At 46.2% G+C, this 22,765-nt stretch overlaps 1 protein-coding gene and 1 long non-coding RNA gene across 2 annotated transcripts; one reads left to right on the forward strand and one right to left on the reverse strand.

Annotated features, from left to right (window-relative positions):
• Positions 1–835: 835 nt before the first annotated feature.
• LOC128117662 (uncharacterized) lies at positions 836–8,535 on the reverse strand. Its single transcript, XR_008220881.1, has 3 exons — positions 8,240–8,535; positions 6,809–6,962; positions 836–3,034 (listed from the first exon to the last, which is right to left on the reverse strand). It is a non-coding gene; the product is annotated as an uncharacterized LOC128117662 (long non-coding RNA).
• A 116-nt stretch (positions 8,536–8,651) lies between these two features.
• Positions 8,652–10,966, forward strand: Rpl37a (ribosomal protein L37a). Its single transcript, XM_052749822.1, has 4 exons — positions 8,652–8,767; positions 9,123–9,251; positions 9,632–9,714; positions 10,844–10,966. Exons 1-4 carry the CDS (start codon positions 8,765–8,767, stop codon positions 10,905–10,907), a joined length of 279 nt encoding a protein of 92 aa, XP_052605782.1. The 5' UTR covers positions 8,652–8,764; the 3' UTR covers positions 10,908–10,966.
• Positions 10,967–22,765: the final 11,799 nt, after the last annotated feature.

The raw sequence follows: 22,765 nt of genomic DNA on the forward strand, positions 1-22,765 counted from the left end.
GAACTTGCGGTTTTTGAGACAGGGTTTCATGTATCCCAAGTCTGTCTCAAACTTTCGATGTTGCCAAGGATAACCTTGAACTTCTGATCCTTCTGTTTCCACCTCCCTGATGCTGGTAGTGCGCCCTCTCCCTACCCACCCAGCTCATTAATGGAGACAGCAATCACTCTCTCAGGGAAAAGTCTGGAATGAGTTAAGGACCAGGAAATGAAGGGTTGGTTGGTTTGGTTGGTTTTGAGAAAACTGGAAAAGGAACATTCCTTTGTCACTTCTGTACCCATCTGCAGTCTGTGCTGTGTGTGTTTGGTCTCATGTGCTTTAAGAAACCTCAGGGATCCCTGCGCCGTGACCTGAGGCTGTCTCCAGGGGCCAGGAGACCCCATAGGAAAACAAAAAACACAGGTTGAGACTGTTCCTTATTTTGCAAAATGGATCCATCAAGTCTGATCATCCATTTACCCTTCCACTTCCCACCAAGTCAGTCCAGGAATATCACAGTTAAGTGGCTTGGAAGGGGTTAATTGGAACAGTCTAAAATACCTATTTCGATTTTGTTTTCAGATCTCAGCGTCTCAGTGAGGGAACTAACCCAGCGAATGGCACAGCGAAGCCTGTGAGTCAGTCACTGGGGCACGGGGCAGCCGGCAGTCACTTGGTTGTGCAGCGTTCTCTGCCCATGTTTCCCTTCTGCTCCCATTCAATGGATTTTATTATCAGCCACTTTCTTTTATTTAAGAATTTTTTTCATTTTACATACCAACCACTGTTTCCCTCCCCCACTTCTCCTGCTGCCCCCCCCTTCCCACCCACCTCCATTTACTCCTCATAGAGGGTAAGGCCTCCCTTAGGTAGTCCACACAGGCTGGCATACCAAGTTGGGGCCGGACCAAGCCCCTCCCGCCCGCATCAAAGCAGAATAAGGCATCCCACCACAGGGCATGGGCTCTAAAAAGCCAGTTCATGTACCCAGGATAGGTCCTGGTCCCATTGCCAGGGGCCCCACAAACAGATCAACCCACACAACTGTCACCCACATTCAGGGGGCCTAGTTTGGTCCCATGCAGGCTCCCCAGCTGTCAGTCCTGAGTCCGTCCGTGACTTCCCACTAGCTCCGGTCAGCTGTCTCTGTGGGTTTCCCCATCAAGGTCTTGACCCCCCACCTTGTTCCTATAATCCCTCCTCCCTCTCTTCAACTGAACTCCAGGAGCTTGGCCCAGTGCTTGGCTGTGGGTCTCTGCATCTGCTTCCATCAGTCACTGGATGAAGGTTCTATGATGACAGTTAGGGTAGTCCCCAATCTGACTACAGTTCAGGCACCCTCTCCACCATTGCTAGGAGTCTTAGCTGGGGACATCCTTGTGGGTTCCTGGGGACTTCCCTAGCACCAGGTTCCTCCCTAACCCCATAATGTATCGGCCACTTTTCAACCCTTTCGTTCTGAGAGTGAAATATAAGAAAAGTTTTTAAAACCATTTGGAGCTTAACCGAGATAAGCATTTGTGCAGGCACGAGCCCAGTGTTATCCTTGCTATCCAGAAGCATTGTTACTTTCAATGTTCAGCTTCATCCACCGGGGGTGAGACAGGTCAAGGGTAATTTTTTCTGGATGACAGTTATTCTCAGCACCACATATTAAAAGACTGCCCATTCAGCTGTGACTCTGGGGGGGACATTCATTCACTACTGTGTATTTGATATAAAATTACTCTAGAAATATACATTTTAAGTAAAAAAATGAAAGTCCCAAATTCCCCCTCTCACCCCATGCTACTGCTTCTTAGAGGTAATAGCTCATATAATTTGAGATGGGGGCATTTATTTCGTGTATACCTAAAACTTGCTTTTAAAAACTGTACCAAATTTGCCATACTGAAGTGGTCCATTTCCTATGATGCATTTGTCCACTGTTACAGGTTGGTCTACCCTGTCTGTCTTTAGGAGTGACCCGTGATCCTGCCAGATGCCTTGGCCCTTTGACAAAAACTGGGTGATTTTTAAATGAATTTAAGGAGCTACAAAAGGAATGAGTGTGAATCTATTTTGGACACGTTGATTCTCAGTGTCCAGAATTAGCTGTTGAGGCCTTATAGGACCCTGGACAGTCCCGTGACTCTGGGATAAGCCCTTTATAGCTCTGGCATGAGATGAACGTATGCTTCAGATTTCTTATAAAGAACGAACAAAATGTTGCATATGCCCCAAGAGAACCATTTGGCTCAGCAGCTGAAAGGATCCCTCTCTGGAAGCAGCTTTGAGTTCATTATTTTAGAGGTGAAAGGTGCGCTTGGAGTGCTTCCAAAGAATGATGTGATTAATTCAGAAAAGATCTTTACTGAGACTTGTATGGGAGCACGATGTGGTGAACACCTATAACTCATGGTCCTCTAATGGGATGGGAATTTGCCCATAAATAAGACAAATTGAGACTTTATGAGAGGCACAATTTTCTGCAGTCACTTAGAGCTGATTTTATGGGAGAGCTATTTGTATGTATATCCTCGAGCTTGCTATTTAGAGAGAATTGTTCGGTTTGATGAAATCGCTCTGAGCATGAACAATTCCCTCCTATTATGAAGTGTCTCGTTCTCAGCTTCTTTGTCGCATTCTTCCTCATGCTCTGTCTCTTCTCATCCCCTCCCTGACCCCACCAGGCCAGAGGCTGTGCCAGGAGAGGCAGTGAGTCTGCTGAATGGTGATCCAGGTTAGAATAGGGACAGGGTAAACAGTTCGCTCAGCATGGCCTAGACCACCTCAGGACCTACCCACCCAGCCACCACTGGGCTCCAGTTATGCCTGGTTAGGAAGCCCAGACGGGACAGGAAGGTCAAATACTTGTTTCTGCACACCGAAGCCATCAAACATCGATCCCGTTTGTTTGCACTAAGATAAATAGGTTTGGTTGTGCGGCTTCCAAAAGCAGCCAGTTCACATGGAGAGTTTCCCAGAGTTACCCTGGTCCCCTTCTGGAAAGAAGTGGCTGCTCCTGTGGCCTCTGCTATTCTTCCATCCGACGCGGGCAGAAGGGACGTTGAGCCTGTCATGGAAGAGAGATGCGGTGAGCACATTCCTACCCCTGTATAGGCTTCAGATCCAGTCGCTGTGACTCTGGTTGTCTTATTGTGCCCAGGCTAAAGAAATTAAGGAGACTAGAAGACATATCCTGAAGCAAGGCAGAGAGAAGACAGGATTGAAAGGCACTGAGAGATCTGAGATCCAGGCAGCAGCATCTCCATAGTATAATCGCCACCACAGAGAGCCAATGGCTACTGGACACTGGAAGCTGATTTTATCTTCCCTCTTACAGAGTGTGCGGTATTCTGTACCGCAGAGAAAGCAAACCAATGACTTGAGTTTTCAAAGGCAGTAGGACAGCAGGAGGTCTAGACATCACTTACTGGCTACTTCAGACAAATCATGAGATCTCTCTGAACCTCTAGAACACCCCACTGCCCCCCATTCCACCCAGTTCTAGAGTGAGTGGATCGACCTTGGAAGGCAAGGAAATCCAAACTTGCAAAACTCTTTATAAATCTATCACATGATATGTAAAAGAACAAGTCCCAGTCAGCAAATATTCTTACCCTTGGTGTGCCAGGCTTTGTTAGGGCACTGGGATGCAAAGACCAACACAGCTCTGCCCTTCTTAGTTATGGTGCCCTTGAGTGGTGGTTTCAATAGACTTTGTTTGGGATTTATAGAAAACTGAGGAAGTAGTCCAGATATTTTTGTATATCTTCTCACCCAATATATCAGTGAACCTACACTGATAGTTTAATTAATTTAATTCCATGGTTTACTCAGTTATTATGTCACCCCAGACTTCTCTTGGCATTGACAGATTCTCAAGATTTCTGAGTTTTTGATGTTCTTGACAATTTTGAGAAAGTATCAGTGAAACATTTTAGGAGCCTCTCTATTAGAATGTCTGATGTTTTTCTCACGGTTAGAACGGAACTATTGGGCTGTAGAGATAATTCAGTAGATAAAGCACTTTCAAGTCTGATGACACGAGCTGGGGTCTCTAGAACCCATATAAACTCAGGGTGGACACGGTAGACCACCTGTAATTCCAGAACTAGGCAGGCGAAGACAAGAGATCCCTGAGATGAGCAGGCTACCAGAATACCTGGGTTTACAAGCTCTGTGGTCAACTGGGAGACCCTACCCTAAAGAATCAAATAGAGAATGATATTCACATGCATGCTCACACACATGTGAACATGCATGTATACACATGCACACCATACCCTTGTATGCATCTCCAGAAGTATGATGGGCTATGAGTTTGAGGGTTTGGAAGACCATCACATATGGCCAGCGGAGGAAGCCTTGAGTGAATGTGTAAGGAGTGGATAAGTCCTGAGTGGGTGTGTACTATTGACAGGAACCATTGCCCCAGACCCATGGGAACGGACAAAGCCTTCCTCACGTCAGGATCAGAGAGCCGGCAAAGCCTTCGTCTGGTCTCTGTGGGAATATTGACAAAGTGTAAAGAAGGCATCCACTACAGCTTCCCCCTCCTGGATGTCTACGGCCTGAGACTGCTTCCCTGCAGAGACCCCTCACACCGACTAGCTAACCTTTCCCTCCCTGGCTGTACATAGTCAAGGCGCTGGGTTGTTGCATATAATTGGTCCCGCTCTATCAGAGTAAGCACGGCCCACTTGATCCCAGCTTCTCTGTACGTGCATCTGTGTGTTTGTCCTTTATTTTCTTGTCACCCAAGCTAGGTTTCCAGAACCAAGCTGTGCTAGACATGGTGATCACAAAGGTAAAGTGCCACATCATAGCAAGAACACACACCACCAGTATGACATCACTGCTAATGTTGACCTTGATCATCTGGTCCAAGGTGGTACTTGTGAGGCCTCTCTGCTGTAAAGTCCTCCCTCCAGACTTGCCATCGTCTTTGGAAGAGAGTTCTGTACACCTCATACTCAAAGACCGGCAGTTACGCTCCTGCTTAACAGGAGGCAGAGGGTCCACATAAATGACTTAAAACTGCTCTAAAGGAGATGTTTCTCTTCTTATCATGGACTTGTTCAATTATTTCTAGGCATTCATGGATATTAATTTTATTCTTTGGATTGTAAATCAACACTATTTTATGAAATCCTGTAACCATGTCTACTGGCAGCCCTTTCAGTCGGCTCCTTTCTGACTTCCCTCCATTGTTACAGGATTTTCTGGGTTTGAAGATGTTTCCTTCTTCTCTGGCTCCAGGCTCATCTTACACAGTTCCTGCCACAGTGCTCGAGTCAGTTGCTTCTCCAGGGAACTCTGGTTTTGCTTTTTTGTTTTTTTTTTCCTGTTGGGGGATGATATTAGAAACCAAGATCTGAGTGGTTGGTGTCCTTATTGCCACTGGGGTTGCTAGAGTTAATTTTAAAAAGTTGAGACAGGGTCTGAAGTAACCCAGGCTGGTCTTGAACCCACTACATAGCTGAAGATGACCTTGAACTACCGCTTCTCCTGCCTCTACTTCTCAAGGGCTGGAATGGCAGGTATGTGCCACCCCATCCACCTTTGCTGGGACTTTTTTTTTTTTTGGAGCTGAGGATTGAACCCAGGGCCTTGCACTTGCTAGGCAAGCGCTCTACCACTGAGCTAAATCCCCAACCCTTGCTGGGACTATTTTTAAGTGGTAATTTCTTCAGATTATGAAAGAAGTGCATGCTCATGATAGAAATATTAAGAAATATGCATAGAAAAAATTCATTTAACTAGTTCCACAGCCCACTATCCTAACAGTAGACTCTTTGCTTTTTCTCCTCCTTGGATTTACACAACCAGAGCTCAAGTAATGCACAGAGAGGATAAAAACAGAACTGCTTTTGTTCCATAAGACTTTATGAGGCAGTGATGGTATAAACTACACAGTCAGCCATTGTCCCAACGGTACTCAGCATCTGGAAGCTCTCCCTGGAACCACAAAAGCTAGGAAGTACATGGGACCTTAGGGGTTATCTGGCCCAGCCCCTCACTGTAAACACATTGGCTGCTGGGAAGTTGGGAGGTGGTACTTTATATAAGGGACTGTGGCTCACCCAAAGTCATACCATAAGTTAGTTACAGAATCTGGCCTGTACCCTGCCTGATTTATATTGTTTTCTCAGTGTTACTATGGATGTGGGTTAGTGCCTGCTAACACTGAAGAGAAATGGCTTTGGGATCGTCAGCCCAAGACTGTGTTCTAGTTCCACCACTACATTGCTGTGAGACACTGGGCAAGGTTCTTAACCTCTGGGCCTTCAATTCTTCATCCAGACAGTGATATTTACAGCTGTACGGTGTTTGCTATGCTCCAGACACTGTGATGAACACTTTGTATGCGTTCAGCTCATTGACTTTTCACAACTTTATGAAGCAGGTATTATACTTATGCAGATTTTGTAGTTGAGAAACCAACATACAGAAAGAGGAAAGAACTTTGAGAAACCAACATACAGAAAGAGGAAAGAACTTGTCAACAGCCTTATAACTGGAAAATAGAAAAGCCTGATTCTCCAATTACAGAGTCTGTGTTCCTAAACAACACATGAAATTTTGTTTTCTTTTTTTTTTTGAGACAGGGTTTCTTTGTGTAGCCTTGGCTGTCCTGGAACTCGCTCTGTAGACCAGGCTGGCCTCAAACTCACAGAGATCTGCCTTTCTCTGCCTCCAGAGTGCTGGGATTAAAGGCATGTGCCACCTCTGCTCAGCTGAAATTTGTTATCTTAACAATGCAGATTAAAATTGTTTCAACTGTCAATGATCACAGTGAAAATGAAATGGAACATACACTTAGACGGTTCCCACGACACATCACCTTTCAAATAGTGCCATCTGGCATCATTATTGCTCTGTCTGCTGCTCTTGAGTTCCCGTGACCCTCTCAGCACAGTACTCAGATCCTGAAGGACTCAATGTTTGATTCAGTCACTTCTCCAAGAGAGTAAAGAAATGAAATGCATGCCTGCAGGCTGTTGTGAAGAAACAAAAACACAAGAAATCACTTGAGGTAGTTAATATTTAGTTGTATGAAATGAAGCTACTTACTTTTTTTCAGAGCTGAGGACTGAACCTAGCAAGCGCTCTACCACTGAGCTAAATCCCCAACCCCGAAGCTACTTATTACCAGAGTTCTGACTGGGAGTATGGTCAGGTAATACTACACTGCCTAGCAGCATTCTTGTGGATTCTGCCTTGTACTCTTATATTCTAATAATTACCTGAGCTTTGTTTCTCCTGTCCATCCCTTCAAAACAGGAAGCCAAAAATTTTAAAATGTGTTCTACATGAAGAAGTAATACCATTTGTTTACTTCCTTCCTGTCCTGAATGAGAAAGCAGACCCTTGCTCATGACCCTCGGAGAAAGCTAGGAGGTCACAGAGTAAGATGTTGGGATTTAAGGTTTCAGGCTTGGACCAGAAACCTGCCTGCAAGGCCAAGGGAACGGTTTCTGAAATGAATAGGAAGAAAGTCCCGGGTGGAACCAAGGGACCAAACCGAAGGCAAAACTGGAATGACTGTTAACTAGTCCCAGCCTTGCAATTACACTTTTCTTTCTTTCTTTTTTTGGTTTTTCAAGACAGGGTTTCTCTGTGTAGCTTTGCGCCTTTCCTGGAAACTCACTTGGCAGTCCAGGCTGGCCTCGAACTCACAGAGATCCGCCTGCCTCTGCCTCCCGAGTGCTGGGATTAAAGGCGTGAGCCACCACCGCCCGGCCACTTTTCTTTCTTTTAAACAATTTCTATTTTGTTTTATGTGTAATGTTCCGCCTGTATGTAACGACTGTGTGTACCAGTTCGTGTCTGGTGCCCAGAAAGGCCAGAAGAGGGCGTCGGATCCTCTGGTACTGAAGTTACAGGCGATTGTGAGCTGCCACGTGGGGCTGAGAATCCAACCCTAGCGCTCTGGGAGGCCAGCCAGTGCTCCTAACCGCTGAGCCATGTCTCCAACCCAACCACATTTTTCTTGGGAGAATTCCAGACTCAAGGGCCTTGGTTCTCAACCTTCCTAATACTGCAGCCCTTTAATACAGTTTCTCACGTTGTGATGACCCCAATCATAAAATTATTTTTGTTGCTACTTCATAACTAATTTTGCTACTGTTGTGAGTCGTAAATATCTGTGTTTTCCAACGATCTTAGGCGACTCTAGTGAAAGGATCGGTCGACTCGCTCCAACGGGATCTCGACCCACAGGTTGAGAACCGCTGCTCTAGGGTCTTGCGTTCAAGTGGACCCTCTTCCTTACCTTACCCCCCAGAGCTCTGAGCAGCAACATTTCATAACTCCTAATTGTGACGAGTACGACTGTGTCCCAGCTGAACCGCAACTTAGCCTGGGAGCGGATCCTAGGCTTTTACTATGGTTAGCATCTGGCTCAGGCTCTGACGATTTTCGAAAAGTATAACAGTGGGAAAAGCAATGAGACTCAGTCCCAACGTTGAGACTGAAACACTTAAAAAGCAAGTCACCTAAAACCCGTTTCCTCGCGAACAGAACGGAAGAAAAAAAAAATCACACCGGTTTTGTATAACTTTGGTGTACGTGCAAGCTAAGAAGGGTGCTCCTCTAGCTTGTGAACAAGAAAGAGATGGGACACCAGCCCAATCTAGACATCCCCCTAAGGCACCAGCCGGGAGACAGCGAGTAAGCCTCCGGAACACCGAGTTCAGTGCCTAGAGGGGGTCGCTGACGTCACTTCCGCTCACGGTCTAAAAACCGCGCCTGCGCACTGCGTCTCTTCCTCTCCGGCTTGGGCTTCGGTTCCGGCGGCATGGTGAGTGTCGGCGTTACCGCTTTGGAAGTCGCTATCCGTCTGCATCTGCCGGTCTGTCCGGTTTTCCGCCCTCACCCGCTTTCGGGCAGCCTGTGCTGTCCCGTGTCCCGCCGGCTGTCGGGGTCCTCGCCGCGTCTGGAGCCCCGGAGGTGGCCGGTGGCGGCTCGGCGGGGCTTGGCCCAGCTCCGCGGGTTATGCTCCGCTCCGGAGCCCCGCTCGCCCCGCGGACGCTGCTGGCCTTGCGGGTTGAGCTCGGGAAGCACTAGGCCCCAGTCGAATTGGTGCGCAGCGGTGTGTGTGTGTGCACGGACTCCCTTCCATCGCTCAATGTCGCTGTCATGTCCTCTGCCCGCAGGCTAAACGCACCAAGAAGGTCGGGATCGTCGGGAAATACGGGACCCGCTATGGTGCCTCCCTCCGGAAAATGGTGAAGAAAATTGAAATCAGCCAGCACGCCAAGTACACCTGCTCCTTCTGTGGCAAGGTGAGTTGGCCGCGGGGAGGGGACCTCAGGTGCTTTGTAAGCGGTGGGCCAGGGTTAAGATAATGAGTGAGGATTTGGGGGCTAATGTTTGCGAAGCATTCCTCGTTTGTGTGAAATCCCTGAGGACATGAAGGATAACTGGTTTTGGGGAGGGAAAGGATGGAATCCTGAACGACTCTATTTGGGGGAAATGATTGTACTGTTAATGCTTCTATACCAATCCCCCCAAGAGTTGGTCTGCATCTAATATCCTGCTTGGATGATTATAATTTGCCTGCTTACCAGATAGATAAGCTGCCTTTTTAACCTAGTCTAGGCTCTGAGATCTTGATTTATGTTTTCACATGTTTCATATCAAAACTTTTAAAAAATGTTTGTAGACCAAGATGAAGAGACGAGCCGTTGGCATCTGGCACTGTGGTTCCTGCATGAAAACAGTGGCTGGTGGAGCCTGGACCTACAAGTGAGTGCAGTTTTTTGTGCTATGGGGAAGTTTATGGAGCGCACAGCCCATGTTCCAGGTCTGGCACATATTGGGCTAGTTTTAATCTTTATGACTGGAAAAGTAAATATGCTTTAGGATTTCTTAAAAGTAGGGTTTTCTTTCGGTTAAAATTGAGATAGAAAACTATTTGAAATAAAAGTTGGGATTTGATTCTTCTATTACTTTGAATTATTCAGTTACTGGGGTCTTTTGAAAATTATGGTCTCTTTATGTAGCCCTGGCTGTTCTGGAACTTACTATGTAGACCAGACTGGTCTCTGCCTCCCAAGTGCTGGGATTAAAGGCGACAAGTTATTTCTATAAAATAGTTTTTAAATGAGGTTAGTTGGTTTGGGATTGTGTAGAAAAATTTGTGAGGCTATTTGGGCTTCCACGCCCTTGTCCTTTTAACAAGCTTTAGTGCTGTGACAGGGCCGGATGGTGTTGCTGAGGTGAGCCCTCCTTTCTGTCATTGTTTGCTTTGTCCTTAGAGCTTGGCATCTGAGAATTAAAGGCACCTTGGGGGCCTGTAGCTGTTTGCTGGCCCTGAGGTCCTTAGGGTCCCTGCATACTGTTCCTGTGGTGTGTGGCTAGTTGTTGAATTGTATGGTTTCAGTTTTTACTGAAGTCTTGGTGTTGAAATGATAGTGTGGATGTGTTTAAGTATCTTGAGTTTTAGGATAGCAGAAGGAAGGATGGAAGCCAGAGTGCTCTCCTGACAGGTGAACCTGTGAACAGCCAGACCAGACAAGCTGTGGTCTGGCTGTTTGACTGGCATGTGTCCTGAAACTTGTCATCCGCCTTTGCTATGGAAAGTACCTTCAGATATTTTTTATTTATCTCATGGAGTCTGGGTCAGCTTCTTTTTAAATGGTAGAGAAATCAGAAGAACCTTAGAATTCTGCGAGTGCCATCATGCCAGTGTGACTTTCTGAGCAATGGTCTTTAGTGGATTTGTGCAGCGTGGTATTGGGGAAGGAAGGAGACCATCGTAGAATTCTTACCAGGAAAAGGTCAGACTTGAGGATTGCAGGGGAACCCTGAGAGGCAGGTTGGCTTAGGTTTCCTGTGTTAACATCCTTAATTGTGTTGGAAACTTTCTTAACAGCACGACTTCTGCTGTCACAGTGAAGTCCGCCATCAGAAGACTGAAGGAACTGAAAGACCAGTAGAAGCATACCGTCTGAGACCTGCCTGTGCTCTAATAAATGGGTTAATTTACGTAACACTTTTTCCTTGTTTGTGGTTAATTATAACATTTTGGCATATGCTACGTGTTTTTTTGTTTGTTTGTTTGTTTCTTTTCCGTTTAAAAGGAGATTTTTGCTGTTTGGAGACACTATGTGACCCTGGCTGGCTTTGAATGCTTGGTCCTCCTCCTTTCATCTCCTAAGTGCAAGTGTATGCTGTTAGATCTGACTCAAGATGTTGCTGAAGTTGTAATGCGCACTCGACAGTTTTGCGCATAGCCCGCTCCTTTGGGAGTCCGATTTGACTGCACATCAGCAGCAAACTGAAGCAACTAGGATTTGGCAGATTTCCGGTTCACGCAAAGGATTCATAGGATTGAATTGATTGTGATGTGCATACTTAGAGGAAACAAGTGATAGTACATAGGTAAGTAACAAAAGTGAATTATAGTTATGACGTAGCAACAACATAATTGTGTTGTTGGGGGTCACCACTATAAAAGAAACTAGTAAAGGGCCGAAGCACCAGGAAGGTCGAGAACCACTGATCTAAGGTTTCTACAGTCTCCTGCTGCCTATACTCTAGTCCTACCCAGGCACAGCCTCAGCATTCTCAGGTGGGTTCAGCCTTTATAGACCTACAGCCGTAACAGCTTCAAATTTCAAGTCACTCCACTCACTGGGGTGTCCCCAGTTAGCGTAACTGCCTCCACTTGAGGAATGAGCAGTTTTTCGTTGAGCTTGAGCATGAGAAATTACATGGTTTTTAAGACTATTTCTGTGCATGTGTATCTGTGTCACCACTGTGTACCTGGTTCCTAAAGAGAACACCAGATCCCCTGGAACAAGGTGTGTGCTGCCATGTGGGTGCTGGGAATCAAACCTGGGTCCTCTGGAAGAATACCCAGTGCTCCTAACTGCCGAGCCATTTTTCTAGCCCCCAAGAAATCTAATTTGTCAGTGAGGAAGCAGGGTTTGAATTTGGGTCTTGGCCCCAGAGCCAGGATTCATATTTTAATTGCTTTTGTGACAGTTGAGCGTATAGCAATGGCTAGTGATACCAGTTAAAGGTTGAAGCATAGTGTTTGGTGGCTAAGGAAATAGAAGCCACGAGTTAGCAGGCGGTGGAGTGAGGCTGGAAGTTAGATTCCTGCTTTCTCAGTTCTCTTAGGTCACCTTTTACCCTGCCCCTTCCTGTGCTCAGGATTTCCACTTGACTAGTTTTAATCACTAGGTTTTCTGAGCCTTTGGTCTTTTAACTGAGCATTACCAGAGCTTGCTTGCTTTCTACTTTTTCTTTTCTTTTTTTGGAGGGGGGCGGCGGTTCTGTGTGTGACAGCCCTAGCTGTCCTGTAACTCACTTTGTAAACCAGGCTGGCCTTAAACTCAGATCTGCCTGCCTCTACCTCCTGGGTGCTGAGATTAAACTTGTCTGCCACCACTGCCTGGCCTTGCAGGGAAATTTTATGTGGCTCTGGGTGTGAAATATTTACTGATAATTGTAGTTTTACCATTTACAAAGAGTAGAAGTGAATGAGATGTTTGTTTCACATAAAGAGTTAAATCTTGGTCAGATTAGACAGTGGGTGGAGGCGCTTGCTGTGAAGCCTGCAACCTTGAGTTTGATCCCTGAGACCCTGAGACATGGTAGGTTAGAGAATTGACCTCCTGTAGAAGTTACGTACACTCACGAACACGTGAGTTTAAGATCTTGGAGCCAGGCAGTGGTGGCGCACGCCTTTAATCCCAGCACTTGGGAGGCAGAGCCAGGCGGACCTGTGAGTTCAAGGTCAGCCTGGGCTACAGAGTGAGTTCCAGGAAAGGCGCAAAGCTACACAGAGAAACCCTGTCTTGAAAAACAAAAAAAAAAAGATCTTGGTTGGATGTTTGATATATCCATGTAGATGTAGAACACCGTTCAGAAGTGGTGTTTTGACTTTATAATTGGCAGTGCTGAGAATGTCAAAATGACAGAAATGGGCCCATTTGGGAAATGCCCTAAATACAACCCAAAGTTCATTTAAATTTTTTTTTAAAGATGTATTTATTATGTATACAGTGTTCTGTGTGCACGCCAGAAGAGGGCGCCAGATCTCATTACAGATGGTTGTGAGCCACCATGTGGTTGCTGGGAATTGAACTCAGGACCTCTGGAAGAGCAGTCAGTACTCTTAACCTCTGAGCCATCTCTCCAGCCCCTCATTTAATTTTTTTAAAATGAAACTTAAGCCAACTACTCAACAGTTTTTAAATTCAAACATTCTAGTATGTATAATGAATCCGAAGATAAGTTAGTTTGATAGATATTAAGGAATGTTAGAAAATTAGTAAAGTCCTTGTTTTCTGTGGTTAAGACATCTTTCTGTGAAAGCCTTGAATCTGAGGTGTACAGTTACAGGGTTGTGTGTGGCGAATCACATCAGTGTAAAGGATGTGTTGGGAGCTAAGCTGCAGTGAGGTGAAGTGCTGATACAACCCAGCAGGCACTACCAGAAACACCTTGGGATCATTACATTGACTTTAAGACTTCAATTTCCATGATTTTACCATTCAAGACTTGTGAACTTTTCATGGCTCCCCTATTCAGTTCTGAAACGCTATGTGGGGTAAGCTTGCAGACCATCTCATACCTTACAAAGCATGTCTCGGGTTGAATAGTGTAGTCAGGGATTTGTACTGAGCCTTGGTTTAAAGGATTATAAGTGTTGAGAAGGGATTTTGAACCAAATTAAGATGGGAAGTAATACAACAGCTATTTTGACATGTGTTGGAACCAAAGTTAAGTTTTTTGCTGTAACTCTCCTGGGAAACAGTCATTTTGTTACTTGAAGCATTTCAACCCCAAATTTGTGGACCGGAAATAAAAGTCAAAGGTCATGATGTTGGCCCCACAACTAACCATGAAGGTGAGGGCCCGAGAGTCAGAGTTGATAGTGTGGTAGATGGTAGAGACCTACAGGTCTGTTAGTGGGTAAGACGAATTCAAGTCAAAATTTGCTTTTTCACCCTGAACTGCAAAAGTGCTTTTAAATATAATTTGGGAACAAAATCGGAATATAAGTAAGTATAGCATAGCAGGCAGGATTTCTCTAGGTAGGAGTTGGGATTAATCTCCAATGTGAGATTGATTATTAGTTAATTACTGGCTATGTTAGCTGTCCTTGGATAAGTTAGTCCTTTTCTGGAGTTCACTTTTCTCACCTATATGAATGTGGATAGTTCCCTTCCAAACAGAGGAAACCTTAAATTTGGATCTAGAACATTCACTGATGGTAAGGTCTAGAGAGTGGCTTTTGGGAAAGAAGTAATACTCTGTAATACCCACTGAGGGGCTGGAGAGATGGCTCAGATGGTTGAGAGCGCGGGCTAGTCTTCCAGAGGACCTTTTTCAGTCCCCAGCGCACTACCTACCTTCTGTAATTCTAATTCCAGGGGCCCAATGCCCTCTTGGTCTCTAGGCACATGAGGTTCACAGACATTAGGCCAAACAGCATTAGCATTGGCGGGAATGACAAAATGGCCCAACAGAGAAGGTACTTCCTCCTCCCCAAGTGTGACTATCTGATTCAATCTCCAAGACGCATGTGGAAGGAGAGACGCAACACCTGCAAGTTGTTCTCTGGCCTCCACACATACAAATGTAAGAGACACTGGTGCTGTGTTGGTGGGAGGGGACTAGTGGTCAGGGGGCAAAAGGGGGGATTAGGAAGGGAACTGACGAGAGCAGTGGATTATGTCCTGGAGGTGAGGAAGTGAGATTCGTAAGCACATCTTCTGGTGCAGGGGATAAATGATCACTTAGTAGTCTAAAGGTGGGGGCTTCTGAGTTAAGCACCTCTTCATATTCCATCTCCGTACTGTCACATGGCAAGTTCAACTTAGCAGAGTTGAAGGAAACGACATTCTATACACAGCCAACACAGGGATCTGAACACCTACTAAGCATTTGAAAAGTTGATTGTTTGCTCCTGGCCCTGTATATAATAAACACGGCGTTAAGTGTCTGTGCATCAAAAATGCTGTGTAAATACTGCTCTTTGACCTATAAAGTTGTCAAATCAGATTAATATAGCAGCATTCCACTGTAAAGTAGACATTACACAGAATAAACAAGACCATCTGATATGCTAAAACATGGACAGGTAAGGCACAAAACCAAGAAAGTATGTCTCTTGTGTGGAGTCTAGAAACTGCAAGTAAACTACCATGGCATGCTTAGATTCCTATGGAATGTATAGGTAAGTCTGCTCGCCCTGCCTGTTTCTCCCTTTGCTACGTTTTCGTTTAGGGAGTTCTTTGACAGTTAACGGAAGAGAAAAGCACTCTGTAATCTATGCATTGTTGGCATCAGCTGAAAGTGGACAGAGAGTTCTGAAAGAGGAGAAACAAAGTCCTCCAGTGGGCTGGGGCAGGATTTCAGGTCCTGTCCAGCGCATGTAAAGGGACGCCTTGAAGTAGAGCTGTATATTGACAGTGGCTGCTGAGAAGAATGGGAGACTGGATTTAGGAACGGAGGCAAGGCTATTGAAGGGGTGTAGGCATGCCCAACAGTAAGTTGCTGCAAGGCCATTGCTTTCATTAAAGGACTGAGGATGTCAGCTCTTGTCCCCACCACCACCTTGGTGGTGCTCGTTCTAAGGACCCAGGAACAAAACAATCATGGTAGCATAGATTGAGCCTTCAGCGTGGCAAACATTTCTGGGGTTATCGTCTGGCCAAGTGATTGTAGCGGATGTTTTTTATTATGCAAAGACAGCAGTGTGCCATCTTTCTGGTAGATGTGGAGACAGGCGTGTAATTCAGGGTCTAAGTGGTTAGCATGTACAAGGCCCAAGGTCCTTTCCTTAGCACGGACCCCTTCCCCAAAAAAGTGTGCTGTGTTTGACCTGTGTTGCAGGTATGGATTTACCTTTTGTTTTTATTTTGAGACAGGATTTCTCTGTTGAGGCTCTGGTTGTCCTGGAACTCAATCTGTAGACTAGGCTGGGATCAAAGATGAGCACCACCACTGCCCAGCTTGGATTTGCCTTTCTTTCTTTTCTTTTCTTTTCTTTTCTTTTTTTTTTTTTTTTTTGGTTTTTTGAGACTTGGTACCTGTCCTGGATCTCACTCTGTAGACCAGGCTGGCTTCGAAGTCACAGAGATCTGCCTGGCTCTGCCTCCTGAGTGCTGGGATTAAAGGCGTGCACCACCACTGCCCGGCTTGGATTTGCCTTTCTAATTGCATTATGTCTACTGAAGGCCTTATCACTGTGATAGTATACAGTCTTTAAAATTGCAATAGGGCTGGGCGGTGGTGGTGCACACCTTTAATCCCAGCACTAGGGCGGCAGAGCCAGGCAGATCTCTGTGAGTTCAAGGCCAGCCTGGTCTACAGAGCGAGATCCAGGACAGGCACCAAAACAACACAGAGAAACCCTGTCTTGAAAAACAAAACAAAACAAAATCCAAACAAAAAATTGCAATAGGGTCACACTCATGGGGGGGGGGGGGCAGGGATTCCTTTACTGTGTGTCCCCTATCTATCCAGATAACTTGCTTAGGAGATTTATTAGTTTTCTGGAGGCTCAGTGATACTACCAGCTGGGACTTAGATTGCTGAGTTCTACAAGATGCAGCAAATATTTTAAAAAACTATCAGCATATGGTGCTGTCTACCCACAAACCAGGATACACGAGAAATCAAATGATGGAGGTGGGACCCAACCCATGGAGAATGATATCAACCAATGCACTGAAGGCATTTTTGTTTCGCCAGCTTCAAATCTAGCACCTAAGGAACTGGTCTGTTTCTTCTAGGGAACACTACTTTAGCTATATTTAATCTGAAATACTGAGTCTGATTATTTGGGACTCATTGTACCATCAACCTAACAGGCAGAAAAGGGTCTTTCTAGAGGTATCACCTTTTGCAGTCTGCTGTGTGTTCCAGGAGATTCTCGGCCTTGGGCAGACTGTACCAATAGGTCCCTTTGTCTTCTGGCTTCTCGGTAGGTTCAGTTATTGGGAGGTGGAAGCTTCCCTGTTCCTGAGGAGCTGCTCTAAGGAGACTTGTATACCAGGGGGTGTCTTTGGTATCAGTAGTCACTCCTGAGTCAGCATTTGCCTACAGGTGATGATGACGGTCGGTCCATTGTACCAGCTTATAGAACAGGCTGGTCTCAAACTCAGAGATCCGCCTGCCTCTGCCTCCTCTAAGTGCTGGGATTAAAGGCTTGCGCCGCCGCCGCTGCCGCCAACCTGTTTGGGTGCTAATTTCTAAACGTAGCTATCTCTGCCAAGCAAAAGCAAAATATCAAGATGTTTCAACACTTGAGAAGTGGGCGTCACAGGAGTTCACCATGGAAACTTTTCCATGCTGGGCTAGAGCTACCCTCAACTTTGTGAATTTCCACTTTATTTTGTTTCCTATGTTTCTATTAAACATTCAAACATGCCTAAAAAATTAAACAGGGAAAGACAATAATTCCTGTATGTCCACACTTTATTTTGTTTACTGGCTTTGGAAATTACCCTCCTAACATGTCATGGTACAGATGGCGATTCCTCTAGGTTTTGAAGATTTATATGGTGCACTTTGACCTTGGAACCTAGACATTTCACACAAATTCTTTGGGAACCTACCTGTCAGTCACAAAAATACTTACCTACAGATGTTACTCCCTTCAGCAAAGCAGGAAAACGTGCCAAATGTATTGACTGCAAGTGCCATATAGAACGCCAGGGGGTGCTACAGAGTAGAGGGAAAGGGCAGAACACTTTAGAATTCAGAATAAAGATTAGAGGATCGTAAATTCATGTTCAAAACAGTTAGCATGTGTAGAGTTACAGGCCAGTAAGTGCTAAGTCCGTTTTAGATTTCCACAATGTCAGAATATAACCAAGTCAACGAAGGTAAAGAAATACACTCAAGGGCTGGAGAGATGGCTCAGAGGTTAAGAGCACTGATTGCTCTTCCAGAGGTCCTGAGTTCAATTCCCAGCACCCACATGGTGGCTCACAACCATTTGTAATGAGATCTGATGGCCTCTTCTGGCCTGTAGGCAGAACACTGTATACATAATAAATAATAAAAAAAAAGAAATACACTCAAAAGAGTTAATAATCATAGGCCTTCTGGGACAAATGGCCCACCAACATGCAATTAAGATGAACTTGAATGTTTTCTCGAGCTGCTAGTTAGAACAAAGCTAGTCTTCATTTTAAGAATTTAAAAATTATAAAAGCTCCTTTGCAGTGAAAATGCACCATAAAACAAGTACATACCATGGAACAAGATTAAAAGTCAATAGTTTCTCAAACCAAGGTGTCGGGGGTCTCTGACCACGTTGTTAGTTAGGATCACTAGAATTTTTTCCCTTTGAAAACGTCAGTTCAGGAGGGAAGTTTTTAACTACTTTGTCATACGCTGGAATTTGTAACTATGTAGTAGAGTGGTGAAGAGAGAATGGGAAAGCTAAGCAAAAGCCTGCCCCGCACCCCCCACGGGGCACCAAGAGGTTACAGAGATTCCGGGAGAGCCCTGTATCTGGGTGGAGCTAGTGGTAGACGACTCTGTGGAAGTGTAGCGTGGAGGGAGCCAGTGGGAGAAGGACTGTTTGTGCTCGGAGTTTGTACACCCATGTGCACACAGGAAATTGTCCGCTCGTTAAGGCCAGTACTTAACTGATGTGTTGGAGTTACATGTGTGTCTTTTCTTTTTTGATGATCTTCTGAGTTCCTTTGGGTTGGTTTGTTATTTAATTAGGTGGTGGTGTTTGTGTACTTGATTTTTGGACAATGGTGGTGACTGCATGGAGTCTCTTTATGTAGCCCAGACTGGCCTGGGACTTTTGATCTTCCTGCCTCTCGGCCCTCTTGAGTGCTGAGCTACAGGCATATTCCACTACACCCTGCTCCTGTAAGTCTTTTATACCTCTCCTCCTCCCACCAAGCAACCATGCTTTCAACTCACAACTCAGTTCTGTTCTGCTTGTATACTGCTATGTTTTGTTCTCTAGGTCCCGATTAGCTTGAGGGCAGGGCTTAGAAGTACTTACCTAACACATGCACCTTGCATCACCCAGGCTGTAGTCTAAGGGCTTGAGCTAGATACACCTGTTTAACACTCACAGCTCCCCAGCACACTTTACGGGGTTCCTCATGGCATGAGTCCTGTGTATCTAGCATGCCCTACCTGCTGTCATGTCCTATTTACTCGACCACGTTGGAGTCACATGCTCTGTGCTCTGGTGTATTGTAGGTAGCATCATAGTACCCTCCTGTCTTTAGTTTCCTTTCCTCCCACACTCTCTCCTCTCCGCCTTACTCTAAACTCCCGAAACTGATGCGATTCCTTTCCCATTTTATAGATGACGAAACCTCATAGAGGGCTTCACTGTTCTAAGGTTTTCCACTCCAAAAGGGGTCACTGAACGGGGAAAGAATGAACTTCACCCATGAGTTATGTCCTTCAACTTCATCTCCCTGTTTACTAGCTTTGTTCTGTTCTTGTAGATGAAGAGACCAAGGTACAGAATGGCATCTGGTGAGGGATTTTGATGGTTGGAGGCCAATCTAAGCAAGTGATGAGGATATAACATTAAAAGATTCCAATAGGATGGAGAGAAAGTGCCGCTACCATGAGATGCTGTAAACGAACTGCCAATAGGATTCTTCTGCTGATTCACCCAGGGCCAAGCACATTCTGTATCTCAAGACCACGTGGAGGGAGTACAGGTGGTGGACAGCAGGGGGAGCCCTTGCCAAGCCTTAGGGGACGTGCAAGCATGTGCGTTCTTCCCCCAGGATCCTTGACCACCAGTTTTTTCTCTCACTCTTAACTTTGCTCAGTGCACACATTTTGCTTCCCTGACTAAAATGACCACCAACAGCCCTGCTGCCTCCCAAAGGCCGGGGAGATTGCTGCCCTTTCTCCTCATGACCTGAGGCTCTAGCAAAGCCCAGGAACCGAGTAACTGAGCTTGTAAGTCAGCTGTGCAGGTGGGAAGAAGAGGTGTGAGGATTCCAAACGCAGCCTGCCTTCTCATGCCGGTCCCCAATACATCCTTGTATTCCTTGTGGCCCTTTACCTGCTCTGCATGTGCAAGTGGGCTTTAAAAACTACTTTCTTGGTCAGGCGGTGGTGGCGCACGCCTTTAATCCCAGCACCCGGGAGGCAGAGGCAGGCGGATCTCTGTGAGTCCGAGGCCAGCCTGGTCTATAGAGTGAGTTCCAGGAAAGGCACCAAAACTACACAGAGAAACACTGTCTCGAAAACTTTCTTGGGCTGGAAAGATAGCTTGGAGATTAAGAGCACTGGCTGCTCTTCCAAAGGACCTGGGTTCGATTCTCAGGTGGTTCATAACCACCTGAGATTCACATGGTGATTCATAATGGGCTATGACTCCAATAGGTGACCCAGTGCTCTTTTCTGGCCTCCACGGGCTTTGCACACAGGTAGTGTACTGGAAATTAAAAAGAAAACTTTAAAAACGACTTTCTTGGACTAATATTTTGGCAAGGAACACTGTAGAAACACAATGCTTTGACTCAAAGGCAGTCTTGTAAGGGGAAGAATGTGGAGGCTAATAGTGATTTGGAGCTTTAAAATCTCCAGAGATTCCATTCATCTCTCTTAATATTTATAAACAGCTGACATGACCTTATGTCCAAAGCTTTGCAAATGCAGCTTCAAGACCCTCCTTGGGTGATACCTTCTCATCTTTCCTATGCACACGGCACACCAGAGCTGACTTTTCCTTCCAACGTGTGACTTCCACCTCTGTGTGACCGTGGGCAAGGCCATGCTGTGCTTGGTGGTCCCCAAATACAAGGAGCTCCAACTCGAAATCCTGAGCTGATACAGAACAAAATGGAGGCTCCTGTCTTCTTTCTCTGGACCCCCATTGTGCAGCTCGGCATGGGACCAAGTCTTCAGGGGGGCTCAGCAAAGACTTGGTGACAAGCTGATTGATGGATTCCCCGCCCCTGGCCTGCCTTCTTGCCCACTCCTGCCGACTCTGGCCCGGCTCCACTGTCCAGCTGCCCGGGGGTCTGCTGTTCTTTGTTGAGTCAGCACCAATGAGTCAAGGCCAAGATCAGCTGGGAGCTGGGTCGGGAGGGAAGGAGGGGGTGGGAGACTCTGGGGAGACTGGGGAGGGCGTAAGAACTTTGTGGCTCCAAGGAAGGCAGGGTTGTGAGTGGAGGGTGCTGGAGTGCGTATAGTCAGAGCATGGGCAAAGGGCTGCAGTGGTCACAGGACCTCTGACCTGTGGTGTGAAGGAAACCCTTTCTTGTAGGAAAACTCAGAAGTTTGTTCAAATCATATTGTTAAAGGTCCTAAAAATTGTCAGTCGTGTCCCATGGTTCACCTCCATTCTGTTAAAGACGACAAAATGGAACCAGATCTTTATCAACTCTGCCATGGGAGACACAGAGAAGGCACATGAGCACAGTCTTCACACACCTGCAGACACAGGCCAGACCTTTTCCAGGACTCCTGGAAATCAAAACACAGTGGATGGTCACATTCACAGCCTCGTCTTCACTTCCTTATCCATAGTACCCTTGAGTAGTGAGAAAAGGAAGAATTGTGTGTGGCTGGAAGGTAGATAGAGAGACATAACTTAAGTTAGCTCACCCAATAACTTGGGATGAGAGCAGGTGGGATACAGCTCTTCCCAACAGCCATGAAAGGCAGTTCGATCATTGCCGTCCCCACCTGGCCCCTGGAGTCAGATTGCTGGTCTCATCTAGCTCTGGTGTGTGTGTGTGTGTGTGTGTGTGTGTGTGTGTGTGTGTGTGTGTGTGTGTGTGTGTGTATCCATGCCATCACATGCATATGGAGGTCAGAGGATAAGTCTTGGGTCGGTTCTCTCTTTCTCTTATGTGAGCACCAGCATTGAACTCAGATCACAGGCACATAGTAAGCACTTTACGCCTGAACCATCTTGCCAGCCTCAGCTCTATCTTTGTATTTATTTATTTACTTATTTATTTATGATTTTGAGATAGGCTCTGTGTAGCCATGGCTGGCTTGGATCTTGCTACGTAGACCAGGCTGGCCTCACACACGTAGTGATTTGCCTGCTTCTGTCTCCCGAAAGATTGGTGGGAGGGAAACAGAGAGCTTCAGAGGGAGCAGAAATGGTCCCTCACAGCTTCACCCCTGCCTGGCAGAAGAGGGAGCTAGCGTGGAAGGGCCTGACTCGGCCCAGGACATGAGAAGTCTGTATGTGCCCAGCTTCTACTACACTGTGAAAGTAGCAGACATCCATCCGGGGCCATTCTTGTCCCCTGCTCCTTCCTCAGTACCTGCTGTGAGGGTTAAGGGGATAAAGTGAAATGAAATTCCTTGGGCCTGTAAACCTGGGACTAATGAAACCCATCACAACTACCTCCAGCCCTGGCCTTCCCAAATTCTCGGGTAGGTGATTTTCATCCTCTCGGGTAGGTGATTTTCATCCTCCCAGCAAGCGTGGGAAGGCTTTGTGCTTTGGCCGCACATTTCTTACCCAGTGAGATGTGACTCTGGAGAGGAATGTCGCTGGAGTGGGCCTCTGTCTCAGCAGGGAGGCCCAGCCGCCACCGTGGACAAGGCAGCCCCTCCATTTCCTAGGGCCTTCCTCTGAGGCCTTCAGAACACAGCATACGTGCTTTTCTTCACCCTGCAAGACCAGGGCAGTGGTGAAAATGGGTCTTACTTTCAAAACTGAAGACAAGAGGCCACTGACCACATGGCAGTGTCACAGAATTGTGGCATACTCTAAGTCCCTGGTGAGATCCCTGGTGGGTCACAGATGTCAAAAGGCTGGACTCCCATGTCAACAACCATCCCTCTTCACCAATAATTCTCAGCC

The sequence above is a fragment of the Peromyscus californicus genome, unplaced genomic scaffold (assembly GCF_007827085.1).
Source record: "Peromyscus californicus insignis strain IS unplaced genomic scaffold, ASM782708v3 Scaffold_21__1_contigs__length_65335640, whole genome shotgun sequence".
In the NCBI taxonomy this organism is placed as follows: Eukaryota; Metazoa; Chordata; class Mammalia; order Rodentia; family Cricetidae; genus Peromyscus; species Peromyscus californicus.